At 48.8% G+C, this 22039-nt stretch overlaps 1 protein-coding gene across 3 annotated transcripts; it reads left to right on the forward strand.

The window, feature by feature from the left end:
* The first annotated feature begins 10915 nt into the window (after positions 1–10915).
* C1QL2 (complement C1q like 2) lies at positions 10916–21631 on the forward strand. Of its 3 annotated transcripts, none has more exons than XM_074967214.1 (4): positions 10916–11019; positions 16064–16481; positions 16840–17612; positions 20961–21631. In XM_074967214.1, the coding sequence occupies exons 3-4, from the start codon at positions 16959–16961 to the stop codon at positions 21138–21140; spliced, it is 834 nt and encodes a 277-aa protein (XP_074823315.1). In that variant the 5' UTR covers positions 10916–11019; positions 16064–16481; positions 16840–16958; the 3' UTR covers positions 21141–21631. The 3 variants fall into 3 exon arrangements, with proteins under 3 accessions (XP_074823315.1, XP_074823316.1, XP_074823313.1); XM_074967215.1 differs by having other exon boundaries at positions 16067–16481; XM_074967212.1 differs by lacking the exon at positions 10916–11019 and having other exon boundaries at positions 15578–16481.
* The last annotated feature ends 408 nt before the right edge of the window (positions 21632–22039 follow it).

Below are 22039 nucleotides of genomic sequence, written 5' to 3' on the forward strand. Positions count from 1 at the left end.
GAGCTCCTGTGCAAAAATAGTATGTGACCATGTAATTAAAAACAGTGTCATAAAGCGTACACATGGGGCCGGGGGAGGCATCCTTAATGTTCTTTTAATGTAGCTGGGGTTTTATTGGCTGTGATATCTATTAAGAATAGTCTTGTTGCATAGCGAGGTCTTTTTTGCCTATCTACACTATTGCATAAAAACACGTGTTTTTTTTTTCTAAGTTGTTATCACCATTTTGCGGTAAACTGTAGGAAGTACAGTATGAGACTCCAGACCTAGGACCTGATCCAAACCTCACTGAAGTCAGTGGAAAGACTCACATTGACTTCAGTAGACTTTGGATCAGATCCTTGGTTCTCCCCTAACTAACGCTGGTGTTAGTTGACTTTGACTTCAATGAAATTACTCCTGATTAACACCAATGTAAGTGAGAGGAGACTCAGGCCATGTGAGTCTGTAAATAACATGAAAATTGGATCAGACAGCATCTCTAGTATTTTTCTGGCATTTTCCCTGCATGAGTTGAGACATTTCCATAAATAAAAAGAAAGCTTAGTAAACCTCAGAAAGGTTAGACTGCTTCCACTGGATTTTGTACGTCTGTTGAGTAAATCCTCCAAAGTAATTACATACCTTGTATGAAGACAATATTTTTTACACCAGAAATTTCATTGCCACTCTCATGCCATATGTGCAGTATACTTAAAATGAGTAACCTCTTCTATTCTGGTAAATCATAGACACACATGTCCACTTCCTGACTCCAGTCAGTATTGAACCAATAACCCAACGTGGTGCTAGGAGGCCCTGCACTGATCCATCTGTCAGATACGATGGAAAGCTCAGATCTACCCTGGGTATGGTCATTGCATCCTGGGTAACACAGTGGTTCTCAGAGTATTGTCTGCCAAGCACTTGCTCTTGCTCCATGGAGAATGGTCGAGTCATGTGGTGCTGGTGGCTGCTCCTCATTTCTAGCTACTAAGAAGACAGATACAATTACATTCAATACTTTCCTAATGTTGTTTTTCCATAGAAGTAATGGCTGCAGTTGCCACAGGGATGTTATGTGACGATGAGAAGAGTGATCTTCATGGTCTTGAATGTGATGCCCTTTAGGATTAAGACAATATAGGGCCCTAAACACAACTCAGACAGGGTATGGGCTATGGGCCTGCCCCCATGCTGTGGTCTCAACCCTCCCTGGGGTGGCAGTGGATGTAGCCAACCTATATGTGCCATCTGCTGAGCTACCACCCATGCCCTAGATCACTGATCCCAGTCTTCAGGCAGCTTGGGATCCATCCCAGAGGAGGGAGGTCTCAGCCCCCATCCAAATCAGCAGAGGATTCTGTGTGTAGAGACCCCAGCAGAGCTGTGATGGGATGGCTGGAGTGAGCCCACCCTTGCTCCCCCACACACAAAGTCCTGTGCAGGAGTGCTACCAATGGAGGGACCCCAGAGCAGCAGCTATCAGAGCCAACAATCCAGTTTCACTCCAGTTGTGGGTTTATTTCAGTGGTGGATGATCTTTATCCATACCCAGAGGAATGATCTCTTATCATGACTGTGTACAGCCACTAGCACAATGGAGCCTGTAGGTGCTATTGTCATGTGAAACACACACACACACACAGAGACATATTCAGAAAGTTGCTTGTGTGAGAAAAGGCAAAATGCGTTTTAAAAAAATAAGACCAGGAACCCAGTTTTCAAATTTCTGTATGTACGCCCGGGCCCCCAGTTCCACAGTTTGGCACCCAGATTTGCACTTAAGCACCTAAAATGGGCACCTAAGTGTGTACCTGAATGCACAAACATGGAACTGGCTGGCCTAACCTCAGTGCTTAAGTTTGAAAATTGGGCCTAATGTGCCAACTCAGAGGTTCTATTGGCTAGAACCATCCAACTTTACTTGGAAGTTTTCTGATCCACCAAACAAGCAGCATGTTCATATGAGAGGCAAGTGCTTCTGTGTAAGTCCAAAAGAACAGCCCCTGCCTGTCTGATTTAGGCATTCCTCTAAAAGGAGGCAGTGAAAAAACGATAGTGCTATCAGGTAAAAATATCAAAAGCACCCAAGCCATTTCAGAGCCTAAGATCAGTGGCTCCTAAATCACTTAGATCAGTGGTTCTCAAACTTTTTTTGGTGTGGACTACTTGAAAATTGCTGAGGGTCTCGGCGGACCATTTAATGATCTTTCCAAATGTTGTTTGTACCATTAGCTAACTATTGTAAAGCGCTTTGGATAAAAGCACTTTATATAAAAACCTTAAAAATAATTAACGGTTTTTGTTCTACAAATAAAAGCGCACAACTCATATTTTAATATCAGTAGTCTTATCTTTCTAATGTGACGGATGTGTCCTTTCTCTCCCGCTGCGGCAGCCCCCGAGCTGGGGCTGGGAAGGACCAGGGGGTTCTCTCCCTCTCTCCCCTGCCACGGCAGCCCCCGAGGTGGGGCTGGGAAGGAGGGGGGTCTCTCCCCTGCCACAGCAGCCACAGAGCTGAGGCTAGGAAGGAGGGCCGTCTCTCCACCACAGCCACAGCCCTGGAGCTGGGGAAAGTCACCTCTTTTTCTCTAGCCACCGCAGCCCTGCACGTCCCAAATTCCCCCCACGCCCTCTTCTCACCCCACTGCCCCCTCCCACCTACCCCCTATTCCCCCCCAAGGCCACCACCTCACCTTACATGTGCATCTTCTCCAGGGTCCAGGCACATAATTAGGTGGGTGGCCCTTCATTCTCTTGTGTGCGGATGCCCAGGTGTGCACCTTAGAGGGAACTCTCCGCGGACCACCTGAATGGAGCTCTTGGTCCACGGACCACAGTTTGAGAACCTCTGACTTAGATACTTTGGTTCATTGTATCTGGCATCCCAGGCATGCTTGGCACAGCCTCTCCCTGACCCGCACAGCTGACGACATAGATTAGGTTAGACAGATTAGATTAACCCAGGTTCCAAGAAGGGGACTAAAGCAGATGCTACTGGAGCCTATTGCTAATTCTGTCCTCAGCTATAACACACTCATTCCCATGATATCTAACCTGTGTGTTCCAGCTTCCTTTCCACCCAAATCAGGCACCGTGTGTAGATGCTGTCAAACACTCCCACTATCTCCCTGTCTTTCCAGTCCTGGCTCTAGGAGGCATCTCAGTCTCTATCACTGGATTAGGATAATTCTCAGGTTAGTGTTTTGGAAGCTGGCATCTTCAACAGGTCATTTAGGGGTTGTCTACACTGCAATTAAACATCTGTGGCTGGCCTGTGTCAGCTGACTTGGGCTCACTGGGCTTGGGCTACCGGGCTGTTTAATTGCGGTGTAGACATTTGGGCTTGGGCTGAAGCCTAGCCTCCGAGACCCTGCCCAAGCCTGCACATCTACACTGCACTTGAACAGCCCTGTAGCCCGAGTCTCACAAGCCCAAGTCGGCTGACCCAGGTCAGCCGTGGGTGTTACACTGCAGTGTAGACATACCCTTAGCTATTTGTATTATTGTTGGTTTTTATTAATTATTTGCATTGTAGTAGCACCCAGAGGGCCCCAACCAAGACCAGGCACCTTGTTCTAGGTGCTCTGCAAACATATAGGGCTTGTTTACACAGTATGGCTAAGCATTGGCAGAAGGGTGTGATTTGTAATGTGCACTATGTGCTGCTTTCTAGATGCCCAGTGTAGACCCTGCAGGCAGATTCTAAAAGGTACCTAGTTTGCATTAACTCCAGGCTCCTCAGCCATCACCTCTCTTTGGTTGAGAGCAGCATCTCTCTCCTTCTTGACCACACTATTTCCAGGCAGCACAGTTCTCTGACTATACTATGAATTCCCCAGCAAAAGACAGACTGCCTATGCAGGCCGGCTTTGCTTCTCTCCTCAGAGATGGAACCCAGTGAAATTGCCTATAGTTAAGCTACCACGTGGCTCTTTCTAAGCAAGCACATTTATTCTTAAGGTAAAAGCACTACAGAGAAAATCTATTAAAACAATAAAAGAACCTATGTCCATGCTAACAAGCTTACCAGAGATCATCCCAACTTCATCAAGGGCTCTGGCTGGTGAACAGTCCTTCAGACCCCACTCAATGAGTTTTTCTGTGGTCGCAAGTTCATAGCAGCTTTTGCTCAGAACAAGCCCCCTCATGAGTAAGTCAGTTACTCCATTAGGTAGTTTGTCTTTGAACTGTCCTCATGTAACAGCAGACAAAAGATCCCCCTCTTAGGGTGAAGCTTCCGAGGCTGAGTCCATAGGTGGGCAAGTACAGTACTTCCTGTACTCCCAAGTACAGTACTTCCTGGCAATTCCACTTTGTTTAATGTGCACTAGGTACCTTTTAGAGCACGCCAGCAGGGTCTACATGGGGCTGTTAGAGCAAAACACCATACAGTACTTTACACCCTTCTAGGGTGCTTTTGCCAGCACTGTGTAGACAAGCCCACAGTAAGAGACGGCTTCTGGCCAGAAGTGTTTACAATCTAAAGACATTCTCCCTTGTGTCTGTGAAGATCGAACCTAAGTAAACGATGATCAAGTTTCATAACTCATCACTACTGCTGCCATGATTTAGCGCCTTTTGAAATTGGTTTACAAAAGGGACAGTGCAAGCTTCCAAGTTCTCAATTGCTGTGCCTTGCAGTCTCATATTTGATGATACTCCTTTCTCATTCACTTCACATAACTATATTCTTGCCATTTTTCCCTCTTTTGGACAGAGTTCTCAGCATTCAGGCTGTTCCCAGCAGCCCCTGCAGTGTTTATGTCACCACGAGACGTGTCACTCATAAGGAAACAGTCAGGCTTGGAAATTTGGGAGCTAGATGACTTGCATCTTAGGAGGAACAGACAGTGAGCAGACAATAAAGCTTATATAGAGAAATGAAATCTCCTTGTCTTCAGCAAGGCTTAATGTGGAGAAAATCAGGAATTACAGATAACTTTAAAAGGTGCCTGTGACATGACGCATGGTTTTGTCTCCTACCTGTTTGAGAAGAGGTGTCATCCAAGTTTTGTAATGCCAAAGCTTTTTCAGTGAATACTTTGCCCTTTCTGGATGGCTGGTATTGAATCTAGTCCAGTGGGAGTTGGTATTTCATTAGAGGAAAAATTTGGACTATTTAGATTATTAGGTCTTCAAGGCAGGGACTGTCTCTTTACTATGTACAGTGACTAGCACAATGAGGCTGCAATCTCAGTGTGGGATGCTACGTGCTACATTAATTCAAGTAAATAATAAAGATTATCATAATAATGAAAGAATGTGGTCAAGGTTCTGTAACAATGTCTTTTCTGTCCAATATGAATGGGATGTGGGGGATTTAATATTATACTCAGAAAGTTTTGATAGATGACAACCTGAAAAAAGGGGCTATACTTGTTTATGTGATAAGACAGTCAACAATCTAATGAGATTTTTGGTCATCTCCCCTTGGATGAAATGTCTTTTGGTGGAGGGGAGAGAAGTCCCTTTTTAAATACACATCATTATTGTAAATACTGTGACACAGACAGGAACCAAAAATGAGGAAGTTAGCTTTTGCCTAAGTATGGAGGAAAGAAATGTTTGAGCTTATCTGTTCAATATTGGACGCTTTAGTCCTGAGTCCTGACTACAGATGATGCCCCTAGTTTATATCTGTATATTTACCAGGGACGTGAACATAGGGCACATAGGAGAACTACTAATTTTGGGTAAAATTCGCCTCTCTGTAAAGACAGTGCAAGTCATGTTCACTGCTTACATCCTATTTTGAAGACTTACATACATATGTTTAAGTACTACTTACTAATGAGTAACGAGGGAGGCAGATTGGATATTTTTAAGGATATATATAATGTTGCAATTTTTAACCATTGTTTTAAATAGGAGGGTCTAGTTCACCACGTCTGCTCCAGTTTTACACCAGTGCCACTCCATTGATTTCAATGAAATCACACTGGTGTAAAGCTGAAATAAAGCAGTGAGGAATCAAACTCAAATTCTCAATTAATTTTGGCTTCCAGATTATTTCAGAATTATCTGTTTGCAAATTTCAAGGCCAACCTCTATTCTTACCAGCCACCTGTTCAGAATCCTCCTGTTTAATGTGGTCTGCGGATCCCTGGGAGTCTGCAGGCTATGTCTAAGATTTCCAAAGGCGTCCGCACCTCCATTTGAAATTTTTTAGGAGTCCACAAATGAAACAAGACTGCAAACCGCTGGTTTAATGTGTACGTCTCCGGGTTTGAAATGTTACATCTCCTGCACTCATCTTCTGGATCACTGCAAATCTGATGGGGCCGGATCCAAAGTCCACTGAAGTCAGTGGAAAGACTTCTGTTGTTTTCAGTGAGCTTTGGATCAGGCCCACACTTGGATAACAGGATCAAACCCCATTGTTTGGCTGTTTTCCCCTAGTTTGCAAACCCCACTTGTGTTACCAGTTATTTCTTCAACCTCAGCTCCTCACACTGAAAACATTGAAAGATATGAGCAGCACTCAGTGCTACCTCCAGCGATGGCCATTCTCTGCTCTGACAGGCAGCCTTTGAAGGTTAGCTCACCTGGGCCATGTCTTACATCAGTAGTTACTTCCAAACTTCCAAAATGCTGGCACAACAGAATAGTATTTAAAGCATGGGTGAAGCGTTGCTACTCTGCTGCACACAGAGTGAAGTGACCAGCCATTCCTTATGTTTGTTGTCTTTACCAGCCCCTTATTCCTGTGCTCTGCAACTGGCTCTATGCATCTGGAAAGGGATTGCTGGAGGGGAACACTGACCTGCCTCTCATCTTCCTTTCACTTTTTCATCCCCTGACTCTGCTGCTCACTACCTTTACACTGTAAGCGGTGAGGTGAAGGCTGAGTCACAGACACGCCACCTGGCTGCTGTCAGTATCAATCTTGCTTATAAGACTCCTAGAAGAAAGAAATAGAAAAGACTTGTTAGGTCTATCTTCATGCCAGGGTGGGATTGATCCCTGCAGTAAACTCTCTAGCGCTTTGCTCAACATAGTTTAAATCTCCAAAGCAATGGGGCTTCCACTGTTTCCCTTGAGATTCCATTCCCCAGCCTGAAAAATCTCACTGCCAGGAAGTTTTCCCTGATATTATTTAGCCTAAACTTTCCTTTCCTTCCCTTCCTTCCTTAGTTCTACCCCCTTGTACCACCCCATAGACATGCTCCTACAACGGAAGTCCATAGGGCTAAACGCAGGTGCAGGGGGCTACCCATCAAATGCTCATTATAGGGATCTAAATTGCAATTTTTATGTTTATACCACTTCCAAAAGTGGGCTAGGTGCTGTACAGAAGAGATTTAAAAAAAACGTTTACATTCCCTGAAGAGCTTATATTCTGCATTTTGAACAAGATGCAGTGACAAGGAATGGGAAGGGAGGGGGCGGGTTATGAGAGAGAGTTTACGGAGTTACTAAGTGAAGGTCTTTGTCATGCTTTTAATTTAGTTTTATATTGTTTAGCTTATCATCTGTGGCTATCTATTTTTGGAAGATTAACAGTGTGTTAATTATTTATTAAATAAACAATAATTTAATAAATAAGTAACAAATTATGGATTAATCAATCACAGGTCCATCATGCGATGAGGTGCAAGCTAAGGGGATTAAAATCAGGGGTCATCTATTGAACAAGGCCCTTAGGGCAGATTGAAGAAGGAGCTCTCTCTCCTGTGATCTGTGAACACTTAGAGGTATGTTTGTCTCTTGACTAGCATTACATGCATGCAACAAGAGGTGGCTACTACACGCATGTCTTTTTCCGCTTTTCACTGGAACCTGCATTTTTTCTATCAGTTTAAAGCTTCCATCCATTTCTCTCCCTGGCAAGCCATGATTTTTCAAAAATAATTGGCAGTGATCCAATAAGTTTGTTAGATAATTCCCCGGATAGCCGGGTGAGGAGTGGGGAGTGCATGTTATCTGGACCATCTGATTATATTCAATGCTCCTGTGCTAGGATTGGCTTAATGTGGCTCTATGCCTCAGTTTCCCCTGTGTCAGTACCATAAAGTACACCTATTCCATATGTTGTAATTAAGATTCCCCTTTGATGGAGCTGTTTACTGGAACATAAAAAAATGAACAGGTCAGCTCAACTCCATACAAGTCTTCCAGCCCTCTTCTCCCAGGTGATCTGTTCTTTCCAAATGAGCTTTCGCGGTCCTTTACAGCCCACTCAAAACCAGGCTTCCTGCCTGACCTTTCCTGAACACCTTTCCAAGCTGAGGCTTCTGCTCCTGGTCCCTACCTGGCTGGTGCAGAGAGGCCCTTCCTGGCTCGTTCCCCTGACTCGGAGTCTCCTTTCTCTGTCTTGACTGGCTTCCTCTGCCATGTCTCTGTTAGGTGATGCATGGTCACCTGACCCAACCTTTGGCTAAAGCCTTGAAACGGGGCCCAGGGACATGAACATGTGGCCCAGGAGAATATTACCATGCACTTACCCATCCTTTATTAATAGGGATTGGAAGTTATTTTTACCGATACGGGCATCTGTTCTGACAGTCTTTTGGTGAAGCTTGCCTACAGAGCAGAGGTCTGCTTGTCCCTAATTTTAAAGCCCAGCCTGAACCCGACTAGACCACAGCTGCCCTGAACCCGATCTGAGCCCAACTGTTGGGCCGTTTTCATACCCGACTGACCCTGACACTTGTAGTTGGGTCTTGTTGGATTACAAGGAGTGTCAGGAGCTGGGGCCTCTGGAGCACCATGGGGCATTGCAAACAGACCTATGTGCTTCTGCCAGTCACAAACCTGCCCGCACCCTCTCCCCACCCCGCAGCCACCCCAGCAGGGCCACAGCCCCCTGGAATTCCAATGCATAGTTGGGGCAGTCAGGTGTCAGGACAGCTCCACTGTTGTGCAGGCACGGGGCAGCCATCCTCCTCCTCCCGTTCACTGCCACCTTCCACCAGACCCTGGGTGTGGGCAGAGGGTGGGTGGGAGCCCCGGCCCAGGGTCAGTACCCAAATGCAGAGCCCCAATCATCTTCTTCTTTGATTTCCTGAAGTACTGAAGTGAGGGCACCTTTTGCACAGCACCATGAAGTACTCCCTACTCGGAGCACAAGATAGGGTATGGGCAAGGAATGTCTGGAGTAAGAGCCCATCTGGCCGCATCTTGTGTGTGTCTCAAGGTGGGAAACAGCTGGTGTAAGCTCAGCGCTCCCTCACCTGGTGGCACTGCTGCCACCAGCCCATGGAAATAATCCCAGCCCTGCCATCGCGTCCAGGGCCCCATGACTGACGCCTGTCTGAGCTGAGTCGAGTGAGTTGAGGCCTTTTCATATCTGACCCTAACTGGACACTTGTAGTCAGGTCCCGTTGGGTTCCATCGGGTTGCAAGGCTCTGATATAAAGGTACTACTGCTTCTGTTCCACCCAATAAACATCTGTCTTGGGTTATGTATAGACAGGTTTCTCAGCACCCCACACTCTGGTGAACTGTTTTTTTCCAGCACACTATCTCTCTGGGACAGGGCCAAGTCTTTTATTTGTCAAGTACCATGCACAACTATGGTGCTGTATGGTTAATGATAATAAGGAGAATATTTATTCACATAAAAGTTAGGTAAAGTTCAGCAATGTAACAGAAAATAGTACATCAGAGGTCCAGATAAGCCATCTGTCACCCCTGCAGATTTGATTTTTTTTTTTAAAGTAACTTTGCGAGATTCAAGAGGACAAATTCTGGTTGGCACATGAACACAGGTGTAGAGGACTCCCAGATGGAAGCGGATACACACTACAGAAAGAGTTATTATGTATGTTTGAATTCTGGCTAAAACCAGCCATTCATGCACTGCATCCCCCTGCGGCAACGTATCCCTATGCATAGCAGAAAGAATCTGCCGAGGAATTGTGAGTAGGAGTTTGATTAAACCCGGGGCTGGGGGACGGAGGGGGAATGTGAATAAATACACTGGTTATGTGTCTTGACCCCAAAACCACATCCCAGGACTGCTTTCTGATGATCCTGAGAAGTGGGTTCTCAAGGACATTTCAGAGGGATTGGAAGAAAGGTCGCCAATTTCCAGTTTCTGTCATGGGTTTTCTAGCACACACATATACACAATGCCAACCACACTATGGCCAAATATATATCTAGTTTATTCTGATGGTTATAGGTGAGGCCTACTTTATCTCCATGCCTGAAAATTCCTTTAGCTCAAAACCAACTATTGTGCTATGTAATTTAGTAGCTAGGGTTTTTGTCTTATACTGAAAGTGAGCTCAGACTTTTAGATGGTTATTCATTTTGAAATCACTGTTATCTTTTCCATAAATGCAGTTGCGTTAACTTGGACCATTTTTGTAGCAAGTTCTCCCCTCCCCAGTTAGAAAAACAGTTATTCAATCATATAAGCGTTGCAGAGCAGACACATTAGAAAAGGGGTCGTTGTTTAAATAAGCAAATTGAACAAGACAAATATAGCGCTAACCTGGTTCCCCTCCAATGGTTTATAAATGCAGACGTTGGAGCATTGAATTGGGAAAGAGGACCCTAACTGTGGCCCAAATTCTTCAATCTTGCCTTTTAACAACTGCAGAATTTTGTCCTGTGTCTTGCTTTAATTTACCATTTAAGCACCAAACCTTCTCTCAGAGGTTGCCACAGCGATCCTGGCCCAGATCCTGCCCTCTATTAAGGCAGCTTTGTACCACTCTAGTGGCACTAAAGCACTGAAACTGGGCACTGAAGATTCCTTTTGCATATGAGAATTCCCCAGGAAGCATAGAGCTGCTATAGCAGCTCCTTCACTTCCCCCCAGTTACCAGTTTAGGAGGCATGGCCAGGGATCCCTTCCAATCCCGTGGCTCTGTGGGCATCCAGAGTAAATTTATGCCAGGGATCCAGCCAATGCCAGGACACCCCTAGGCTCAGAGGACCAAAGAAGTGACTTAAAGCCACGTTTGCACACTCTCCCCTTACCCCGAGCTGTGCCTGTGAGAGCTGAGTCGTTCTGAGCGTGTTTCACCTGCAGCAGCTGAGGATCTGGGGCAGCGTCGGTAGCTGAACTGTTCTTTTTCCCAGGTGAAATATTTTGGATCAATTATTAACAACTAGTGTCTATGTAAAGAAATTCTATCTACATTCCTTTAGGGCCTGACTGCTCTTAAGCTGTATTTCATGCCCTGTAGTTATTTCATTTGGCACAAGCTTTAACAATTTTGTAGTATCTGTTCTCTTTAGAGTTTTGTGTACATTGATATACATTATAGACACTGATGAAGTAACATCAAAGGGTCCGAGCCTGCTCTGATTAAAGGCAATGGCAAAACTCTCATTGGTTTAATAGACTGTAGGCTGAGTTTGTTTCGCTTTTCTGAATAGCTGCTGTCTCTGTGATGATAAATCATTTCACCTGTCTTCTAATACACCTTTTCACTGTAAGTCCAGCCTTCTCCAATTGAAGTCAATGGAGCTCCTAAAGGTTATGACTATGTTATGCCCACTGCCCTCATCAAGACATGCAGCACCAGGCATGGCTCCCTTCTGTACCGTTAACTCCCCAAACACACCCTACAGGGGAAGGGATCCCTTTAAGGCGCTCTGGCCTTTTGTCTTTTAAATACGGCAAATGAATGTGGTAGAGAATAGTTGTGGTAGCTAACGTGTTTGTAAATACAATAATGTGTGCAATTGTAACTATAATAACTCAGATGTTTGGAATATATGTGAAAATATTTTCATTTCAAATTAGATCTGTAATAGAAATTATGTTTAAAAACAGTGGGCCTGATTCTGACCTCACACACTGGCTTTAAGCCAGTACCACCCCAATTATTCCAGGTCTCCCCTGCAGACAGTAAGATGCGAATCATGAGGCTGTTTGTACTGTTTAATGAAAACCTGTGCCTTTCCTACTGTGCAAAGCCACATGTCCCTGTTGGGTTTACATAGTGGTGTAAATTGGAAATGACTCTATTAAGCCAACGGTGTCAGTAAACCTGTGTGAATGAGATCAGAACTAGGTGCATAGGATTTGTCAGTAATGAGTTAATTAAATGTAATAGCCCAACTGTTTCTGGTACCTTAATTAAGCAAAAATAATCAGAGCCATTGTCTTTTATACTTGGTGAATGGCACATTAACAGATTTGAATCAGCATTCACCAAGAAATTTGAACACTTTAAGATAGGGACTAAATGTATCATTTTACTAGCTGCTGAATATATTGAGTTCCAGATAGTTAATTCTAGTAGCGAGAAGGATCTAGGGCTGGAATGGGGGTGAGGGGCAAATGAAGCGCTAGGAAGATTGGTGGGTAAATATTGTCCAAAACATTTCTCTATTGCAGTAAAGGAAAGAAAAGCAAACAAATCACTGGCATATGTAAATGTATCAGACCAGAGTCTGCCACCTTTATTGACAATAAGTAGTATCTTACTCCATGACTGGTCTCATTGGCTGCAATGAGGCTACTCCCAGAATAAGCTACTACTTAATTTACCTATGGCAGAATCTGACAGGATCACAGTGGTAGTTACATGCAAAAGATGTATTAAATCATCCAGGCCACATCCCATAAAGTGCAGGATTTAACCCCCCTGGGTTAAATATATCAGACCTTAAACTGATACTATGCTGGTCTTAGAACAATTTGGTTTGGAAGGAACTTCTGGTGGGTAATTTAGCCCATCTCCGTGCATCATAGAAGAAGAATGAAACTATTAATTAAAAATCCCTGGCAGAAGCGTGTCTAATCTAACTATTGGCATGTCTGCCACCCGTCTTGTCTGCTTCTTTGATTGCTTAACTGTCCTTTATAAACATTTTGCTAAGAGTTCACCTAGCTTTTTCCCTGCTGCAGCTGTAAGCCTGTTCCTACTTGTTCTGTCCTTGTTGACTTGTGGAAATAATTGATCCCTTGTCATAGAAAATTATCCTAGCATTGTATAAGGGACTAAGTGAGGCCACATTTGGAATATTGTTCACAGTCCCAGTCACCTTATTATAAAAATGATAGGATGCAAATAGAGAGGACAGCCCAAATGATACAGGAACTTAATTATTCAGGAAGGATTCGAAAAGTTACTGTGTAGCTGCAGGGTTTGGAAAACAGGAGATTAAAGGGCCATTTTAGCGAGGTATACACAACGCTGAAGGGAATACAGGGGATTCATATATACAAGGGGATCTGAGCTAGTGACAAATACCAAAAGAAAAGAGAAATTAACTGAAACTTAGGAAGGGCTGATCAGCAAAGCAATTTAAGCAGAATGTATTTAGTTACTTAATATTTGGATAAAACTACTGGGACAGCAATGGGAACAACTATTGGAAATAGATTTTACCAGGCTTCAGACGAGTATGTGGAGTTAAAATAATATTGTGAGATACAACTATTAACTCAAAGGAGGGGAAAGGAACCTAGATGAACTTGGTGATCTCCTTTCTTAAAATGTTTTTGTGGACATTCCTAGATAATGGACCTGGTTCCTGTAATTTTGTGTCCCTCTTTAATTATCTGTACAATTTTTTTTTACAGGTTTTCTGTTAAACCTATATCCCTGGCAGCTTTACATACTGAGATGTGGAGAGATAAGGGGATACTCTGAAAGCAAGGGCCCCGATACTGATCTCAGATATAGCACTGTAAATCCAGAGTAACTCCAGTGAAGACACTAGGTTTATTCAGGATTCCTACTGGTGTAATGGGGATAAGAATCTGGGCCATAAGCATATGCATTCCAGTTTGAAAGGTCTTAATTCCCCCTCTCTTTAAATTGCAATAAAAGCTCCTAGAAGGACTCTGAGTTCTTTTGGGGGCAACTGTAATAAGTGTACATGCCATCATCTGCACATGATGCCTAAGGGCTATTGACTTTAAGCCCTAAATGACTCGCTTCCTTTGACCTACAAGTTTTACTATTCTTTCAGAACAAAAGAGTCTGCCCTTAACTGTGCTGAAACCAAAGCAAATTGATTTTTTTCAGCACCGAGAAATTGGGACAGGCTGAAATCTAGCCCTTAGGAAATCTATGTAACAATAAAACAACCCCCTTACTTTCTCTTCCAGCTGCGGGATGGGTGCCCAACAGACTCACATTAGATACGTGGATAGCATCATAACTTATTGCCCAGAGGCAAGAGCCCCATAGACTTTTAATGATGCAAGAGCTCTCAGGACAACACTGTCATTCAGTCAGAAAAGCAAAAGGAAATAATGGCAATTTGTAGAAAGGGGGATGACCCAGGTGATAGGCATTGGGTCAATTTAGGCATCTTCCCTGATGCCTTTCTGCACTGAAATCGTAATTTGGGAAATTACTACCATATTTACCATAAAATTGTCTCTGTGTCATTTGTTTCTTCACTGGGCACTTCTGTCACCTTATAGACCCTTAAGGAAATTGATATGGGGGTAGCTACATCAGTATAGTTACACTGGGGCAAACCCTTAATGTAAATGTATTGTTGCTGAATTAAGCTCAGTGAACTCCACTTTGCATTGATCCAGTGGTTCTCAACCAGATGCATGCATAGCCCTGGGGATACACAGAGGTCTTCCAGGGGGCACATCAACACATCTAGGTATTTGCTTAGTTTTAAAACAGGCTACATAAAAAGCACTAGCAAAGTCAGTACAAACTAAAATTTCCTACAATGACTTGTTTATACTGTGCTATATACTATACACGGAAATGTAAGTACAATAGTTATATTCCAATTGATTTATTTTATAATTATGTGGTAAAAATGAGAAAGTAAGCGATTTTTCAGCAATAGTGTGCTGTGACAGTTTTGTATTTTTATGTCTGATTTTGTAAGCAAGTAGTTTTTAAGAGAGGTGAGACTTGGGGGTACGCAAGAGAAATCAGACTCCTGAAAGGGATACAGAAGTCTGGAAAGGTTGAGAGCCACTGCACTGACCTGTACAGTGCATCCAACAGCTGTTCACTCCAATGTAATTACTATAGTGAATTTCCTTTAATGTGAACAGGTCTTTAGTCTCATCTTCTGGACAGGAGCATTGTCTTGGTGGATCCATTAATATTGTCTTTTTTGTAGCAACTCTTTATAAAACCAAGTGGTTTGTTTTTCAGGTTTGACAAATGAATGGGGTAGAATGCAGTTACAGCCATGACTTAATATCTTTTGTTCTGTGGTTATAATTATGTGTTTAGTTGACATTTAAAAAAAATTGGAATATATTTGAAAATTTCATCAATTCAAATTATGGGCAAGATCCTCAGAGGATGTAAATTGACATACCTCCCTTGAAGTCAGCATTGATTGAGCCTAGCTGAAGTTCTGGTCCTTCATGTCTCAAAGGAAATATATAAATAATGTTACACCTGATTCTGATCCCCCATCATTGTAAATCCATTGACTGGAGTTACACCTGTTTTACACCAGTGTAAATAAGGTCAGAATCAAGGCCAGTGTTTGAGTTTTATATTTTTTTGTTTTCCTGCTGGGCAAAATCAAATATACATATTAGGGCTGTTTCTGATCTCACATGGTGTGAAAAAAAGATGTAACTCTGGAAGACAAAATCTGTGTGAGAACAGAACCAGGTGCCTAGAAGTTGTGGGGAATGAGAGTAGTTAATGTAATAGCTCAACCGTTTCTAGTAGCTCTATTAAGTAGAAAATAATCAGTACTATTGTCTTTGATATTTTGTGAATGGAAACAGTGTTATATCTCCCATGAATGTCAACAGTTTTGAATCAGCATTCAGCAGGCAGTTTGAACACTTTGTCATACCAAACTTATCATATTTTATTAGCTGCTGAATATATTGAGTTCCAGATACTTAATTCTGGTAGTGAGGAGCATCTAGGGCTGTGATGTGGGGGAGAATGGCTAACAAAACATTAGAAAGATCTGGGGAAAACATTTATAGAAAACTCTAAAATCCTGGTCAATAGCCGCAAAGGAAAGAACCAAGGAAAGAGATCACTGGGATGCATAAAGGTATTGAATATAAGATCGTAATTTAAGTTAATGACGGAAAAAGCCCTATTCAGTGATCCAGTTCATATCCAAGCAAACACAGGATTTAGTCTAAGGGGAGCCCGACTTCACCACTAGAGAGTATAATTGATTTCAGTCTTCATTCTGAACTCAGCAGCTCAACTCTGTCTCGGCGGGGAGAGAAATCACAGCGTAGCAAACACTGAGCGCAAGTCACCTTGGCCGGGACATTATGGGCTCAGCAAGCAGGTGTGAGCATCACCACGCAGCGGGCAGGCTTCTTGTGTAAGGTGGCTTCCCATCCCCGCTGTGGATCGTCGCCCGCTGCTCATTCGGCAGGGAGGATGGAGTCGCCGGCTTGAAAAGCCTCTCCCCGTCCCTTCCTGGGGACCGCGCCGGATCGGATAAAACCTCCTGGTGCAGACCGGCTGGGGGGCTCGTGGCCATGCTGGCTGCCCGCTGAGCGGGCCCGGGGGCCCTTGTTCCCGGCCGGGCTGAGCTGAGCACTTGGGGGAAAGTTACCCGACCTGTTCGCCTGTGCCCTGGGAGCTGCTCCGCCGCTCCGCTCGCTCGTGAGTTACAGCTGGCGCCTGGCACTGCCCGCTGGGAGGGGGGATCCCCGAGGGCGGAGGCTGCTGTCGGGGGCATAGGAGGGAGGGGGATGGGAGCTAGTGACCCCCCCCCCCCGCGCCTGCCCGGTGCAAGGCTGGGTGGCCCCGTCCAGTGGGAGAGCCCGGGGCGGGCTGGCAGGTGCCCCGCAGCAGGCTCCGGCCGGGCGATGCCAAGAGGCGCGGTGGCAGCCTGGGGAAGCGGAGCCCGAGTGAGGCTGAGTGGGGCCCCGCTAGAGGGGAGCCGGGGGCGGGAGGGTGGGGGGCCGCAGCCGCTTTGCCCCAGGCCGGGGGCTGATCCGCTTCTCTGCCCTCCCCGCAGGGAGGCTTCGCCACTGAGTCACCATTACCTCGCCCAGCAAGGAGGAGCTGGTCGCGCTCGCTGCCCGGCTCTGGCACCGGAGGAAGCGGCTGCTGGCCGCGGCCGGGCTGGCCCTCGCCATGGGACTCGCGCTGCTCATCGCCCTCCCGCTGCTGCTGCAGGCGGCCCCCGAGAGCGCGGCGCACTACGAGATGATGGGCACCTGCCGCATGATCTGCGACCCCTATAGCAGCGCCAGCGCCCGGGCCGGCGGCCCCAGCAGCGCGGCCGCCGTGGAGGCGCTGCAGGACCTGAGCGCCAACCCCCCGCCGCCCTTCCTCCCGGGACCCAAGGGGGAGCCCGGCCGGCCGGGTAAGCCGGGGCCCCGGGGCCCGCCAGGGGAGCCGGGCCCCCCCGGTCCCAGAGGGCCCCCCGGAGAGCGGGGAGACTCGGGCAAGCCGGGGCTGCCGGGGCTGGCGGTGGCCGGGGCGGGCGCCCCCGGGGCGGCAGGGGGCGGCGGCCCCGGGGCGGGCGCCGTCGGGGAGGTGAGCGGGGCGCTGAGCGCGGCCTTCAGCGGCCCCCGGATCGCCTTCTACGTGGGGCTGAAGAGCCCCCACGAGGGCTACGAGGTGCTCAAGTTCGACGACGTGGTGACCAACCTGGGCAACCACTACGAGCCGGCCACGGGCAAGTTCAGCTGCCAGGTGCGGGGCATCTACTTCTTCACCTACCACATCCTCATGCGCGGCGGGGACGGCACCAGCATGTGGGCGGATCTCTGCAAGAACGGCCAGGTGGGTCCTGGGGGCTGGCCCGGATCCCCCCCACCCCGGGCCGGGACCCCCCCCTTCCACCGCCCCGGCCCGGGACCCCCCTTCCATCACCCTGGCCCCTGGGGACCCCCCTTCCACTGCCCCGGGCCCCTCGGAACCCCTCCTTCCACCGCCCCGGGCCGGGACCCCCCCCCCCCCTTCCACCGCCCCGGGCCCCTCGGGATCCCTCCTTCCAGCACCCCGCGCCGGGACCCCTCCTTCCATCACCCGGGCCCCTGGGGACCCCCCTTCCACCGCCCCGGGCCCCTCGGAACCCCTCCTTCCACCGCCCCGGGCCGGGACCCCCCTTCCACCGCCCCGGGCCCCTCGAGATCCCTCCTTCCACCGCCCCGGGCCCCTCGGGATCCCTCCTTCCAGCGAGCCGGGACCCCCTTCCACCGCCCGGGCCCCTGGGGACCCACCTTCCATCGCCCGGGCCCCTGGGGACCCCCCTTCCACTGCCCCGGGCCCCTCGGGATCCCTCCTTCCAGCACCCAGAACCGGGACCCCCCTTCCACCGCCCCGGGCCAGGACCCCCCCTTCCATCGCCCGGGCCCCTGGGGACCCCCCTTCCACTGCCCCTGGCCCCTCGGGATCCCTCCTTCCACCGCCTCGGGCCGGGACCCCCCGCTTCCATCGCCCGGGCCCCTCGGGATCCCTCCTTCCAGCACCCAGAGCCGGGACCCCCCTTCCACCGCCCCGGGCCCCTCGGGATCCCTCCTTCCACCGCCCCGGGCCGGGATCCCCCCTTCCACCGCTCCCCAGCCGGGACCCCCCTTCCACTGCCCTGGGGCCCTCGGGACCCGGCGGGGCCCCCCTTGCACTGTCCCGGGCCAGGACGCCCCTTCCACCGCCCGGGAATCCTCGGGATCCCTCCTTCCACTGCCCTGGATCGGGACCCTCCCTTCCATCACCCCGAGCTGGGACCTTCAGCCCTGTCCCCTGCCTGGGACCTTCTGCCTTTACAGGCACCCTCCTGATTCAAACTGGAAAAACCCTGTATCTGAGGGAAACTACTTTAAGCCAGGGAGTGCGGCAGCACCCTAGTGCCAGACCTATGCCCTCACTCCAGTGCCCCTTGTCCTCTAGGCCCAGGACACCACTACCCCATGTGCCTGTGACCCTTCCCCCCCACGCCACTCTGGGACCCTCATCCCTTCCCCCTCCGCCTGGGGCCAGCACCCTCAGCCTTTCCTGGAACCTCCCCTCCCGCCCCCCACCGCCATGTGCTGGGACCCTCAGCATTTACCAGGACCCTCAGCCCTGAGCTGGGACCCTTATTCCCCCCAACTCATGCTCTGGACCCTCACTCCCTTGTGCCCCTCACCCTCTGAGCCCAGGACACTGCAACCCCATGTTCCTGGTACCCTCACCTCTCCCCACCCCGTCCCCTACCCCTCCATACCCAGGACTCTCAGCCCTGTGCCTGGGACCCTCTGCCTTGGGTTGGGCTGGGACCCTCCCCGCATGCTCCTCACCTACCCCATGCGCCTCACCCCATGTGCCTGGGATACCAGCACCCTTGTATGCCCAGGATCCTCTCCTTCCCCCTGTGCTGGGACCCTCCTCCCTTGTGCCCAGGCCCTTCACTCCCTGGGCTGGGACTCTAACCTCACCCCTGTTCCCGTGGCCCTCAGCCCATGCCTGTGACAATGGCATCTTCACACCCCCTATTCCCAGGACTCTGACCCGTCTGTGCCTGGGACTCTCAGCACCTGAGCCCTGGACTCTCACCTCATGCCTGGGACACTGGACCAGTCATATCCTGTGTCTGGGAACCTCAGTCTGTGCCAGGGTCCGTCACCCTCCTGTGGCTGGAACACCAGCACCCTCATCCCCCCGTTCCTGGGACCCTCCCCCCCCCCCGAGCCCTGGACACCAGCACCCTGACCCACTGGGCCTGGTATCCTCACCCCCCCACCTGGGTACCTATATCACTTAGGAACATTCTTGTGCCCTGGTACCTTACTCCCGGGCTACTTGTCTCCCCATTGTGCCTGCGATGCCCTCCTGAATGTGATCTTTATAAGTGCTGAGAGTTGGATACCCCTTTCCTGTGCCACTTTTTCAAGGACAGCCAGCCTCACTGTGCCCAGGACCCTACTCCCACCCTCCCAGTGCAGGACACCCTGCCCCGATCCTGTACCCTGTGCTCACGACATCCTCCTAAGGGGATGGCATCACCATATGGGCAGAAACCTGTGAGTCTGCCATCCTGTCCCTGGCTCCCTGTGCCCCGGCATTTCTGTTCCCGCCTGTGTGTTTGGGAACCTCTGCTCTCTGCTCAGGGCATGTTGACAGATTGCCCCATCACGCTATCTCGTGGCCTCTCCTGGCTCTAGGACTCCCTCTCTCCTGGATCCTTCCCTCTTGTGTGTGTGACTCTTTTCCCTGCCCTGGGTCCCTCCCTCTTTGCCTGGAACCCCACTGGCTCCAGGACAGTTTCAGAGAGCCTTCCACACTGGCTTCTGGGATCTGGGGTACAGGGGACCGGACCTTTTTATTACCCCCTCCCTTCCTTAAATGTAGTGATCTTCCACTTCTGAGAACAGACTTTTCTTTCCTGCCCTGACTTTCCTCTGTGTCAGCCTGGACAGGGCCGCCCCTCCCCACCCTCCAGGATCCTCCAGGTGACAAGTTACCTTACGGGGGACAGTTACCGTACACTTTAGAAACTCCGCTACCTGCAACAAGGGGGAATGAGATTGAGACGTGCAGGAAACTTTTCCCAGCTGCACGCTGTCTAGTGAATGGCCTGTCTGGCAGGCAGGCTGTGCCAAGGCGAGCTCTCGGTGTGCCTGCCGTGGGGGAGGGGGGTGAATGTGCAGAAGTGAGTGAAAGGAAAGTGTGTGTGTGTGTGTGGGGGGGGGGGGGAAGTGGTCTGGGAAGTGGAAGAGGAGGAGGAAATAAATATGTGTCAAGGAGAAGGGCCCCAGAGGAAAGGGAAGATGAAGAGGGACAGAGTAGTTGGGGGCTAAAGGGGGTGAAGGAGGGAAAGGAGAAGATGGGGGTTTTAAATGAGGAGAGGCTGGTGGGACGGTTAAAGAGGGGGAGGAGGAAAAAAGGTGACGAAGGCTGACGGTGGGTTAAAGAGGCGAAGTGGGGGAAGGAGGTAGGTTAGAGGGGAAATAGGTACAAAGAGGTAAGGAGGCTGTTGGTGGCTAGAGAGGGAAAGGGGCAAAGAGGGGAAGGGGTTAGCTGGGCTTGAAAGAGTGCGAGCGAGAGGGGGAAGGAGAGAGGCAGGGGTGGAGGATTTGGGGGCAGGGGGGCGATGTGGGGGGCGAGCGGGGGCAGCGCCTGAGGCCCCCCCCCCGGTTGGCTGGTTCGCAGGTGCGGGCCAGTGCCATTGCGCAGGACGCCGATCAGAACTACGACTATGCCAGCAACAGCGCGGTGCTGCACCTGGAGTCGGGGGACGAGGTGTACGTCAAGCTGGACGGAGGCAAAGCACACGGCGGCAACAACAATAAGTACAGCACTTTCTCTGGCTTTCTTTTATACCCCGATTAAAAGGGTGGCCGACTGCATTGTACCCACCTGCCCCGCCACTGTCTCTACGGGTCAGTTTCGCGTCGTTCTCCCTTTGTACATTTGATAGGTGGAAACAAACCAAGCGAGCCCCCACCCCAGCCCTTGGTGTATCTCTGTCCTTGTGTTCGTTACACAATGAGATCAGCTGCTTGAAACTGACCAGCACCTTGGTTCCATGAGTGTATAAAAGATTCCAGGGTAAACCTGTCACTCACACTAAGTTAGAACTGCTCAGTCTTGGCACATTTTGCTTTATTATTATCATCTTGATTGATTGATTGATTGATCTGAAGAGTGGGACTGAATTATAACACGCATTGGTTCTTCGTACGCGGTTTGTTTGTTTGTATGGGGTCAAGTGTAACTTTCTTCTTTCCTTTTCCATGCAATGCAATACTCGTGTGAATGATGATGTAATGAACGTCAAGTCTCTGTTCCTGTCTGGCAAACAATCTAACCACCACCACCACCACCAAAAAAATCATATTAAATTATGTTTTTAGACAATGGTTTCTCGCTGTGTGTCTGTTCCAAAGTTGCAAAGGGCGATAGGTGGTGGGGGCAGTTGTGGGCACTTTAACCTTTCAGGTCTGCAGCAGAATTGAAAGTTAGTAAAAGAGCCCCTACTCCAGCCTCAGTTATTGTTAATGGGGGGGGGGGTGTCTCTCCTTTTGTGTAGTTTTAAAAGGAGAAAGTACACACCATCATCCAAATGTTATATCTTCGGATAGCTCAGTGGTTTGAGCATTGGCCTGCTAAACCCAGGGTTGTGAGTTCAATCCTTGAGGGGGCCATTTAGGGATCGGGGGCAAAAATTGGGGATTGGTCCTGCTTTGAGCAGGGGGTTGGACTAGATGACATCCGGAGGTCCCTTCTAA

This window comes from Natator depressus, chromosome 11 (assembly GCF_965152275.1).
Source record: "Natator depressus isolate rNatDep1 chromosome 11, rNatDep2.hap1, whole genome shotgun sequence".
Classification (NCBI taxonomy): Eukaryota; Metazoa; Chordata; order Testudines; family Cheloniidae; genus Natator; species Natator depressus.